This window comes from Limulus polyphemus, unplaced genomic scaffold (genome assembly GCF_000517525.1).
Source record: "Limulus polyphemus unplaced genomic scaffold, Limulus_polyphemus-2.1.2 Scaffold2130, whole genome shotgun sequence".
In the NCBI taxonomy this organism is placed as follows: Eukaryota; Metazoa; Arthropoda; class Merostomata; order Xiphosura; family Limulidae; genus Limulus; species Limulus polyphemus.
The window spans coordinates 131,418-145,023 of record NW_013667740.1 but is presented as its reverse complement, the minus strand read 5'-3'; the positions used below and the strand labels follow the sequence as shown (position 1 = coordinate 145,023).

General features: G+C 30.9%; 1 protein-coding gene across 1 annotated transcript in view; it reads right to left on the bottom strand.

The window, feature by feature from the left end:
• LOC106466035 (dynein heavy chain 6, axonemal-like) overlaps positions 1–13,606 on the bottom strand; it is a gene marked incomplete at its 3' end in the record, with an annotated part of 122,432 nt that overhangs the window by 61,795 nt on the left and 47,031 nt on the right. The window contains 4 exon segments of the mRNA XM_022393994.1: positions 2,159–2,296; positions 2,299–2,338; positions 2,549–2,761; positions 12,662–12,871. Coding sequence (XP_022249702.1) covers positions 2,159–2,296; positions 2,299–2,338; positions 2,549–2,761; positions 12,662–12,871 — 601 coding nt within the window.

Sequence of the window (13,606 nt, the reverse complement as noted above, 5' to 3'; positions counted from 1 at the left end):
TACAAGATTTGAAACAGAAATATGGGACAGCTATAAAAGTATATATTATTAACATATTTGGTACTGATTTGGTAATCTTCACCAGCCACTAGCCTAATGCCTATGCATTGTACAAGAACAAACTTTGATAGAAAATAGGGTAGAATATAATAATTTTTCTCCTGATGGTAAAATTGAACTATTGACTATGTTGTATATGAATATACCATGGGTTTCTGTTTTCTTGTGGTATTATTATATTTATTCTGAACTTGTTCTTTATTTTGCAAATGTGAAGGTTTCACTTATGAATGGTTATAAAAACTGTTAAGTTGATCTTGTTTTGAATTACCTTTGTTTTTCTCAAAGTAGGTAACATCTGATACTGTCCAGGGAGCGCATTGCATAGTACAACATTGTAAGAATGTCGACAGCAGTGTCCCTTGATGATTGTTTTGATGACACCTAGAGATTACAACCTCACCTATGTTATAATGAGAATAACCACTCACATGGGTAATGTCTATCATGCTGGGTAAATTTGAGGTTTCTTTGAAACTAAGAAACCTTGGATTTAGCAGTTTGGTCTGGAACATCCTTGAACTTGTGTTGAGTGTTGAGTAAAGATTGTTCATTTTGTATTTCACTTTGTCTTCAGTATTGTTACTTCATTTTACATAGATCAGTTAGTAAGAGATTGAGAAATACTCTGTAATCAGTAGCTTGAAAAATCTTCTGTTATTAAGTAGACCTATTCAAGAACTTTAACAAATATATAGTTCACCTAGATATACCACAACTGATCTATTTTCTAGTTTTATAAAAAAAAATTTCAACTGTTGAGCCTAACTTGCCTATGGGCAACGTTTGAATCTTGACTTTGCACATATTCATTAACTTGTGAGCAAAATATCTCCCTGCACAATTCTAAACTCATACATATTTATTCAAAGTCTTTACACTAAATTTCTGTAATTCAAAGCTTACATCTATAAAAATGTATGATCTATGTTTCCTGTTTCTGTTCAAAAATTGGTTAGAAGAGGAAGTTATTCCAAAAATAGTTGAGGTACTTTGTCAAAGTACTGTTATTCGGACACATTAAAGTTCTACCAATAGCAGTATATTCTGCTTTCTTTTCTTTTCAAGGAAAGAAAATTGTTTAAATTGATGGCTATATAGAGGGTTTGGTACGTTATATTAAAAACACTTTGAATATGAAAGTCAGAAAGTCACATGATGACCATAGCTAATATAAAATCACTGTGGAATAACACTGTTTGGCATTTTGTAGGTTGTGTGATGCCGTTGAAAATTTGGTGCTTTCAGGAAAAGAGAATTGTATGTACCAACATTTATGACACAAATTATTCATACATTCAGATCATAAAAATGTGTTCAGATCGGGGATTTAGAATTTCCAAGATGGGAATATCCTTTGTACTTAATGGTATTAGAAAACAAAGAAACATGGATCAACTTGGGGAAAGGAAGTCCATCCAGAAAGAAACCTGCAAGAAGTCATACCAAAGTCATGCTAAGTAAAGTGTGGTGTCTTGTAATAGGTGAAAATCCATGAACACAAAAGTCAATGGCAAAAGGTATTTGCATGCCCCAGGCAACAATACAGATGGAGAATGAAATGAGTATTCATGCTATTCCAAACAAAGATATACTGGTCAAGTTATCAGATGCAATATATAGATTTCTGTGAGAGCAGATGGTTGAAATGAGTGTTGAGAACTGTCAATCTATAAACTAGATGGATTATGGAAAGCCTGGAAGGAGTAGCGTTGCTCTTTGAAAATGACAGTCTTATGAATGAGTCTTTTGTAATAGAAGCTATACTATAGGGTTATTGGTAAGATGCACAATCATGAAATTGAGCATGACTAGATATGACAACGTGGACTCATTTTTAATATAATGTATTCAACCTTTGTACATAATTAATGATTAATATATTTTACCATTCTTTTTATCAAGCATGAAAAATAATTACCATAGCTTTATTACAAAAATATGTGTATTCTTTATCTGTTTTGTACATTATTTTTAAAGATTAATTTAAGAAACTGAAAAAAAGAATCTAACAATTATCCTGTTAAGTAGTTAGCTAGCAGCTAGCCTTTCACCATTAGCTAAGCATTGGTAAAATGTTTAAGTGGAACATACAAACCTGACTGAGTTGCAGCTCGCATGGCCAAAGGAATTTTGTTAACCTTCCGCATAATTTCTTTCCAACATTTGTCAACAGATGTGAACATGCGAGCTTCAGATGGCAGTTGTCTCTGGATATCAGGAGTACTGAATATACTTCCAAGTACAACCAGTTATGCTGGCAAGTTAGCCACTCTTCCTGTTCACATGCAAAATGACGTACAATATACAAATTATAACTAATGAGATACAGTGTTCCTGATCATATAAATCAGATTATATGTTATATATCTTGATAATATTTATGATAATGAACTTATAATATATACAAACATAATATTTTAGTTAAATAATAGTATGCAACAGATTTTTGATAAATCTTGAAGTTTAATTTTAAAAAAACACACACCAATGTTTTCCCAAAAAGATCCAATTGGCAGCTCCATTCCTCCACTCTGGACTTGATTGGCCCCACATGTTTAAAGCTTGCAATGGTGGCAATATTAACATTAGAATCATCTAACAAAGCCTGTATTTCCTCTGTTCCGCCCAAGATGAAGACGTCTTTAGAGTCTCGGTGAGGCAAAACTATAAACTCTGCTGATTTCCATGCACTTTCCACCTTATAAAGAAAAAGTTAAAAGACATAAAGAAAACAGAACGTTAAAGAAGTGTGCACCAGTCTTTGAAAAATAAACAGCTGAATTAGAACAAAAAAGGGTTTTTACAATGCAAATTGTCAGAGTTGTGGCAAAAGTACAAAATTGTTAGAAGACAACTTGTATAAAAACTTAGAAATATTAAATAAAAGTTTATACTCTTCTAATTTGAATATTTTCTAAACAAGAGATTTTAGCAACATTGTAACTCAGTTATAGGAGTGATAATATGTAAAATTTCACATTCTGATAATATAAATATATTTTGAATTGAAACATGTACAGTATGTAAAAAAGTTCATATCACTAGTCTTAACATCCCACCCTTTACCCTACTAAAGATAAGTATTGTGCATGAGTAGAAGATAATGAGTCGATTTAAAAATATATATTAGTTTTTTTTTTCAAGGTATAGGGAAACACAAAGTGCATACAAATAGTTGCAACATAAATAATATTAAAACACAGAACTGTAATTTGTTTATGCTAAGTTTCACTTTATTATTAATACATTTGATATCATTTAAGAATGTTATACAGTAATTAGTATTTATACTATCAGACATGAAAGTGAAAAAAAAGTTGAGATGTGTTTGAGATGGGGGAGAGTAGCAAATTCAGTTTTGAGCATTCTAATCATTCCAAATCAAACTGCATTCAAAATTATTTGACTTGGAACTCATGTATAAATAGACATTTATTAACACTTAAAATTTGTAATGGCTAATAAATAGATTTCTTCTGTCTTTTCTTAACCAAATTTTCCAGATGCTTCTAGCCTTCTTTTTTGAATTGCTGAGAAAGTTTAACATTTGTGCAGTATGATTTGGAATGAATGATGTATCCCATTTTTTTTAAAGATTATTCCACTTGGGGCCCATAGGAACAGTTTATCATGATTATAGCCACTCTACATGTGATTGGGTGTGTATTATTTTTCATGATTCTCTAATCATTATTGGCCTATATTTGCAGGATCACTACACATATCTATAGGGAATGGAAAAGAAAATCAACCTTCTACTAATGTCCCTCTAAAAGTTAGTTTTGCTTTCTTCCTCAAAACTAAATCTAGAAGATAGTTCCTTCAATCTAATGAGGAAACTCGTGTGTCCTCTTGCTAGTGAATCTAATAGAGACACACACCTCAAAAGACCGATGGTAAAATGATGACCCATTTTTCAGGTCTAGACTACATTTTAAATAACTTTCTGTTAATTTTCTGTCAATCAATTTGTCCTTCTTTGTGCTTTGAGAAGTTGTGAGATTTCTAGATCCAAGAAACATCTCTGACTCCTTCAAGATCTTTAGTTTCAGTTTAGGACACTTTAACAGCTTCACTGTTTTATTATCAATAACTTTTTGTCTCTTAAAAAAATCAAGGGAATGCTTATAGTTCTTAAATAACCTGTACATTCTTGTTTTTTTATCTCCTTCCCCAATACATACTTCTTCAATAGAAGTAAGACACTAGTATAAAAGCTCATTACCAAGTTTGCTTATTTCCTATGATGAAAACGTGTTTTAGTTATCCTTTTTTTTTCTCTTTGCTCCATCTTGTTTCATACTTCTTAGAAGACAGAATGAGCTGGTTTACACATATTCAATATTGAGCTTTAGAACTAAGATCTATTTTCAAATATATTCCAGTTACAAAACTCTGATAAATGATGTTATCACTTGATAAGTACAAAACTTTGAATGCTGCCATTATTTTTAAGTTATCTGTTCTTATATCACAGCATGATAGCGAACTTTGAGATACCATGTTAATAAGCATAATGAACTTTAACCCAAGGATCAAGCATATCTCTTGCAGGGATTTCCTCATTTCTGGTGACCATTTGATATCCTTTTATATATGACTGGACAACACCCTTTCAGAGCAAATAATAAAAGGGGCACATAAACGTTTTGATGCATTATGATAGTCTGAGCTGTTAGAAGGTACATTATTAGTAACTGCTTTAGGTTAATCTTGTATCTCAATTGGTAAAATGTATGCCTGACATTAGAGGGGTCTCAGGTTTAATAACGAGCCAAAAAAATGCAAAACATTTAGATTACCACACAAAAACTGGCACCCAATGTGGTGCTTTCCTATGACCCTGAGATAAGGCTTGAGGACGGTCCTCACTTGTGCGAAGGTAAGAATGTGGTAATGTGAGTTATTAAAACATGCCTTACTAGCAATTGTTAGTTGGTTAAGACTTCAGCTCAGAAGGTAGATGTTAGATATACATGACTGTTTCAGTTTAAGTTTAATGCAAGAGTTATGATTTAGTTTGTATATCATGAGTGTTAAATTTAGTTATTTTTTGAAGTGATAATTTATGGCATGCTTGTTTACATAACTGTTTACAAATCATACATTGTGTAGTTCAATTGTTGTGAATTGGCGATTGTTATATTATTGCATCATGTTACTAGAACCTTCTGTGTTTTTCTCATTGTTTTAATTGAGTATTATTGCATCATAATAACAATGATATTTTATACATTGTTGGAGACAGGTGCAACAGACTCGAGAGATAGAACATCAGAATCAATTTTTAAATTAACATATACTTCAATATCAAACAGTTTGTATGTATTAACCCTGAAGAAGCTGCAAAAGCGAAATGTTGGTAGTAATAAAAAACAAATATATTTACATCTGGAATGTAAAGGACGTTTATCTAAACTTTTATCATAATATCTAGTAGTGTGTGAAATGTTCTAGACCTCTGTTGGGATATAAATATGTGTCAAAAATATAGTTAGCTAGATCTAGACTGCGTGATTGTGAGTTTAGCCATAAACAGTGGATAGTGGCAATTTTTAAAGGAAATTATCACAGACTGTATTGTAATAACAGAGCAGGAAGAATAATTAATCTTATAAAACTATGTTCTAAAGTAATTGAACCAGCCTGTGTGGAATTTGAAAAAAAAGAGACAATTATTTAAAGATCTGGATACAACTGTGACATAACATTGTAACTAACATTTGTATATACGTTTAACTTGTTTTAATATATTTTTCTAAAACAAGTGGACTGTGTATTGTCTGTTTATTGTTGAAAGTTATCACTTGCTGTAAAGAATCTGGTCCATATACATAAAAATCTGACCATAGAGCATTTGCCTGATAAATAAGATGTCTTGAGTTTAACTCTGAGCCAAGGAAATACAAAAAATAACTTAGATTACCACAGTCTTTATGTGTTTATAACCCCATATATGTCAAGAAGTTGGGGTCAACTTCTCTTTTAACCTCGTCTTTAATACATTCTTTAGTCCTATAAATAATGTTATTTGTCCACAAGTACTAACACTGAGTTCTGCCATGTGCATAAATCTTTGTTTTTTCAATAAGCTTAACACTTTCATTATACAAGGACTCACTATCAATTTTTATCATACTCAGTGGTTCATTGTGTTTGACTTAAATGTGTGTAGCTTTAGGGGAAAGATAATCAACTGAGACATCCAATGATTTTAATAGTTATTAGTTGTTGATTCATCAATGATCAATGAAAACTTATTATTATGGATATTTTCCAATATTTTATCCTCCAGTTTTTTGGTAGTCCATGTATCATCTTATACAGGGCAGTAGTACAAACTATTGAAAGCATGTTGATGAAGAGACTGGAAATCAGATGTTAAAACCATCAACACATACATCAAAACTAGTGAATTGTTCTGCAAGTACCTCAAACAGCATACCCTGAAAAAACTATGATAATTAAGTTTTCAGGTTAGATTACACAGCAACTGTTAGACATTGAGTGATACGTTAATAATTACTGATAGGTTAATTTGACACAGTATAAAATTCAATATATATTATACATATATATTCTACTGTAACATGGTCTTTACTGCCTGATAAAAGGAATCTGCCCGAAATGTTGAACAAAAAAAACTAGTGGAACAACACTCATTGAAACAAACAAATCACAATGCAATAGTCCTACCATCAGACAATCAACCATTCATTTGTTCATCTTTAGTTTAAAAAATGTATTTGTTTTGTCTGTATTCTCACAAAATCTTTTCTTGATATTCTGGTTGATCCATCTCTTAAGCCATCCAAACAATGTACTGTTGCTAGTTAGTGGCAGGGTAAATAGGATTATAGATTGTATCTACAAAAAAATTGAGTGCAAGTCTAAAACACTTTATAATGTCATTGTATAGGTCACTGGTTAAGTCATATTTGGAGTATATTGTTCAGGCTTGAGCTCCTTACCTGAGAAAGGGCATTGAATTGTTGGAAAGGGTTCAGAGAAGGGCTACTAGAATGATACCTGAGATAGAAAGGTTATAATATGAAGATAGGTTAAGATCTCTGAACTTGTTTTCTTTTGAGTTGGAGGGAATCTTATTGAGCATCTTTAAGATTGTTAAAGGAATTGATATTGTTGGTGTATCTTCTTTTTTCATATTTAATAGTGAGAAAGGTAAGACTAGGGGACACAAATATAACTTTTGGCATGGAAGAAGTCATCTAAGACAGCTTTATTTTCTAAAAGGGTGGTTGACCTCTGGAATGGTTTACCTTCAGACATGGTGGATGCAGTTCATTTATGGGAGCTTAAGAGAGAGAGTTTGATAAATATTTGAATAATAATGGCTGGCTTTGAGGTGTTTTTTTTCTTTAATTGTTTAGTTCAATTCATGGGATAAGACAGTTTAGATAGACCTTTTGGTGTCCTTTAATGTCATGTTATGTTTTTCTTCCTACCTACAACGATTTACTACATCTGTCCATTCATATGTTAGGTTGAGGACCTTGTTTTTATTACATACAAAGATTAGGTAACTGAGTATTTTTTTAATACTTGAAACAATATGTACAGACTTAAAGCCAAACTTTTGGGAAAATTAGAAGATTTTCAAATCTTCCAAAATTTAATGGTCATTTAATTTTTACAGTCACAAAAATGTGCGTTATATTCCAGTCAGTATTAAGTAATTTAAAATATGCTGACATTTAAAAAAAACAAATAAATATTAATCACAGAAGAAAAACCACAATATACTGAATGGATGTCTGAATAATTATCACCACCTCCCATTATTTCCTCAACAAATGTATGACATTCTCAAGTAAGACTTTTTTGATGAATTCTGCTCAATTAGTGGAAATTGTTCATATCTGCTTTAAACACATATTGTTGTCATATGTTTTAAAATTTATTACTAAATGAAGAAATTAACTTGATGTATTTGTGACTGTGTGGATTGGTGGCCAGATATATAATGGATTAATTAGCTGTCAGAAAAAAATGAGAAAAGGTGCATAACACTTAATCACAGAATGTAAATTCAACATAGGCTTATCTTGGATACCACAACTTTGATTTACTCATTAACCCTAAATGTGACAAATATTTATGTCTGAAAACTGGTTAATTTTACTATTATTTCAAGTTCATAGACCTAACAGAAAAAATTACTATTGTAGTTTTTTTAATTTCAATTTGATAATTATCCCCATATATTTTATTGGCTTAATTTAAAATATTATAACACATGTAATATTATGAAAATTAATTCAAGATAAACAACTTTAAATTTGGAAGGGAAATTAGTGCAGTTAATAATAAAAGGCACATTTAAAATAAAAAACATGGTTAAGTAAGACTACAATTTTTGGGAGATGAGAGAGGATATGTAAAAACTATTAAAAAAAACTGCTAGTTGAAAAAATGACATACCTATACAAGTCTTTATCTTCAAATTCACTATCACAGTAGAATTATATGCATCAAAAATAAACATACATTTTTATTAAATAAAAAAATAAACGTAAATATTTCGAAGTATAGTCATTATAAAAATTAGTTTAGAACTTTTGTATTGAGTTTCCAAGACAAATACAGATAAGAGTCTGTAGCCTTCAGATATGAGCACATTGGGAAATAATTAGTTCTTTTACTGAAGAACACACTTTGTAGAAAATAGTACAGATCTTCACAGGTAAGTACATAGAAAAGAAGTAACAGTCAGTATTCACAGGGACACACACAAGATAGGCCAGCAAATATATTTACACAGTCTACGGATAGGAACAGACACAGTAGATACTTTCAAGCATAACAGTAGTGCCAAGAAAATCAGATTAGTTCCTAGTAAACACAGAGATGAAGAATTCAGTTCAAAATCTTCATACGTATCTGTTGTTACACCTAAGAAAAGAATTCAAGAAAATTAAGATTAAGCCTAAAGAAAACAGTTTGGAGTTGAAAGCATTACATTGTTAACTTATAAAGTCAAAAAGATTGTTCAGATTCCAGATTTGGCATACTGAACTTAAAAAGACTTGTAAATTTTAAATATTAACATACATTTTTTCACTTGTATAATTTTCAGTTGTATTTTTCAAAATTAGCTGCACAGATACAAAAAAAACTAAGTATCAAAAATATGATAGCGAGATAAAAGAATTTGAAAAACATACTTTTAATTGCATGCATTTTGGTGATTTTTTAACTTATAACATATCATTAAATGCTAATTTTATTTAGAAAAAATTATTTATTCAAGTTCTAGCCTAGCTTTCTTAGTTCTAATAGACAACATGGATCATTAAGGTGACAAATGTGATCACTGTTGTAATGGTTGGTCAGAACAGGTGTTATCTTCTTGACTTGAATTCTGGTAATTCAGTTGGTGTAATACTAGCCTCAGAATGTTATATAGGTAAGGTTCAAGACCCAATTAGAGCAATATAGTGACAAATACATTCTTCCTACTCCTGAAGGCCACCTGAGCTGAGTAGATACTAAATTAAACCATCTGTGTAAATACTTGGCTCAACATAGCATGCTGTGTGTTGGGGACACAGAGATGATGTATTGTGTCATGAGCCTTGTTTGAGAATAGCATTATGATGGTCAGAATGGAATTATTTGTGTGGGACATAAATGTTTTGTTGTTAGAGTATCAGGATGAGTACAGGAGTGTGAGCCATGTCCTAGTTAGGGCAGAGTTTTTAACGTCCTGATTGTTGATACTGTAATTATAACTACTAAAAGTTCCTCTTTATTTTAAAATGCATGAACAAAAATGTGGATGGAATTTTATTGTAGTTACTAAAAACTGGCAGCTAATTCTAAAGTTTTTAAAAATTATTTATACTTTGGCAGTTTGTGTGAAATCACATTACAAAATAAAACATAATTTTAACAAATATTTCTTTGCTGGCCTTATACGGGTTTTCACTTGCTAGTAAGAAAAAATACAATAGCATCTCAACAGTACAACTTGTGTGCTCCACACTGCCTGCCAACAAGGCTTTTTCCTCAATATAGGGGCTCACAACATCATCTTGACATGCAACGTAAAAAGCCTTGGTCAAAATGCTATTTATATCAGGCATTTATATGATATCAATTATTCTGGTACATTACATTTTATGACAGTGAAGCATGATTTATAGACTGGTGTTTTTTTGTGACATACAACACAAATGATGATTTTTAACAAATGTTTCTTTGTTGGCCCAGTATGGGTTTACAGTTAGAAGAATATAATAGAAACTCAATGAGACTTTTTGTGCTTCCCGCTGTCAATGAGATACTATAATCATTATTTTTATACATTATTAGAGTTTGTTTTCAATTTATTGATTAAGAATATCAAATGTCATGTTGTGGTACCTATATACTGAAAATAATTTTCAGTTTAGCTATAAATTAATTCAGGATTACTTTGTGATAGACTATAAGTTTTACCATCCATTCATATATAACAACATTAGAACGATACAGCTTCAGCTAAAAATCTGGTGCAGATTCGAAAGTAAACATAGCAAGGTTAATACAACTCATAACTGATTTTTCTTTTCTTTACAAAAAATTTAAAAGTAAATATTAAAATTTCAAAATATTTGCTCAATTTTTAAATCATATAGTTTCATACATGTAGTCAATAATTGATACTGTGCTTTCAAATAATTCTATTTACATGTAATCCTCATTCAACATTTATTACAGAATTATAGTTTTAAATGCAAAGGTTATGAGATGATTTTATTGTTGGTAATATTCTCAATCATTTTTAAAAATACTTTTGACCTATCAGCTCAATGTAAAATACCTTTGATTAATGTAGCATATTGTACCTGAATTTTTACATCAAAAGATTACTTAAACGGGATCATTGTTTTTATATAGCTACAAACATATTATGTCCTCTGCTCCTGTATCTCAAATATGTATGTATGAATATCCCACCTTAATCCTTTTTGATATTTATAATTTTCTATTATATGGCTCTATGATTTTATTTTCAAATAACTAGTGTATTCTATGTAAAAAATGTAGTTATTTCCTTTCTCATTTCATGGCCAGGTGGTTAGGATGCTTAACTCGCAATCTGAGGATTACGAATTCGAATCCCTGTTCTACCAAACTTGCCCTTTCAGCCATGGGGGCATTATAATGTGACAATCAATCCCACTATTCGTTAGTAAAAGAGTAGCCCAAGAGTTGGCAGTGGGTGGTGTTGACTAGCTGCTTTCCCTCTAGTTTTTCACTGCTAAATTAGGGACAGCTAGTGCAGATAGCCCTCATGTAGCTTTGTGCAAAATTCCAAAACAAACCAAACCTTTCTCATTTTAGTAAAAAAAAAAGTGATCATAATTAAGCTTGGGAGGGATTTAAACCCAGAATTCTGCAAACAATGCAGATGCTTCAGCCAACTAAGCCACCATATGTTGGATACCACAAATCTGAGTTTTGACTTCAATGGGCATTAAGGATATAACGTTTGGCAGGATCCCTCAACTACAGCTTTCAGCTTGTAAACCCCAGAATTAATTCATTGTATTTGTTGTTGTTTTTGGGAATTACTAAATTTAAGTGATAAGATACAGAAGTTTTAAGTATGATATTTATTTTTTTCCATTACATTGTACTACAAAAATAATGAGGTTTCAAAGCCTTTCTTTCAATATTTAATGCTACAAGTGAAGTCATTTCCGTGACTTTACAAGAATATGTCTCATTTTTAAAAAAACGAGTGAAAAACACATTAAAAGTAAAACTAGTTAGAAACTGTATACATGTAAATCAAAATATGTAAACAAAGGAAGAATGGCAACATCAATGACTAAGAGTCAATATTAGAGTTAGTATTCCAGTATCTTATTGAAATGAATAGGATCAACAGGAGCAAATTGGCAGTTACTTACATTTTGTAAAGAGAGAGGTGTTATTTCTTGACCTTTTACTCCTGTATTTCAAACCCTTTTCAGCTTGTATTGTTTACACACTTTGATAAATCACGAAATAACTTAGAAACTAGTTTTTTTTTGCTAAAATCTAGTTTGAACACTCAATACTATAGACTTGGCATTATGGTAAATCTTGAGAAAATTCTAGAATTTGTTTACTTTTTTCATTAGTAGATTACATTTCTTGGTTTTAACCAGAAATAATACTGCAAAAAAAAGTCAAAATATTCAAACTGAATAATAATCTACATGACATTCTCTTATCATTAGAAAGGTCAAACATATATATTAAAAATTACTTTTTATAATAATCTTACTTGCATATGTAATAATATATATTTTTTCTTTTTACAAAAGCACCCTCTATGAATAAAATGCAATCTCCAACCTTTCATTTCTGTTGATCCCACTGACCAGGAATTGGTGCCAAAGAATTCTATTTTTTTTCCATGGTTTTCAATGAGATACTACTTAAATGCCAACTTTGATACTGACTTTTGGTCACTGATCTTACCAGTTCTCCTTTCTGTGATTTTCTTCAGTAGTTTCAAATGTTAATACTTTGTTAGGCATGGAGATGTAAATTTGCATACGTGAAAAAATCTACATTATCAGAGAAACATCTTTAATCATACCTTTTTTAAGATCACTTCCAGACTGCTTTCAGAACTTGCTTGACTAGATATTTCTTGAATAGCTTCATGAAAGGTAAAAACACCTAAATTTTCTAATTTCTTTAAAGTAAGAGGTCCATCAGAAGTTAGTTTTTGTTGTAAGACACCTTCAATCAAATCCCAATGACGTGGTTTCATGGCTGGGTTTCGTAGGTAAGATATAACCGAAACCTAAAAAGAAGTATTCAGTAACTATAATAAAATTCACTGTTCTATTTTTACTGCAGTTTTATTTTCATGTAGTTTGACAATAACATGTGGGGCCAATTTTGTAATTTTCAAAGCTAATTGTTCAAAAACAGTTTGCAATCTACATTTTAAATACAAAAATATCACAAGGAATGGGAAACCTTTTAAAGGACTTCACTGTTTTTCATACAGAGTAATACATAATTGTTTTTGCTGTTGGTGTGGAGTTCCTTTAAGGCAATAACTGACTCCAAAATGTCAGGTAATTGAAGAATATGTTCACACCACTGGTGTTTTGTATAAGTTCAAAATATAAATGTGCATGACAATTTAATATTTTTATTTCAGCATATACGTTATATTTAAGGCCATCATATGCTACTGTAGCAGAATGTTAAATGAACAAGAAGTAACAAATATATTATAACATGCTATGATCACATGAAACATTGTAAAGAGTTAGAATACAATGATCCATCAATCTGAAAAACACAACTCAAATTCAAAATGAATAAAGTTAACATAAAAAGAACCATGTAGTAGTTGTGTGTGTTTGTTTGTTTTTGAATTTCACGCAAAGCTACATGAGGGCTATCTGCGCTAGCCATCCCTAATTTAGCAGTGTAAGACTAGAGGGAAGGCAGCTAGTCATCACCACCCACTGCCAACTCTTGGCTATTCTTTTACCAATGATAGTGTAATTGACCATCACTTTAT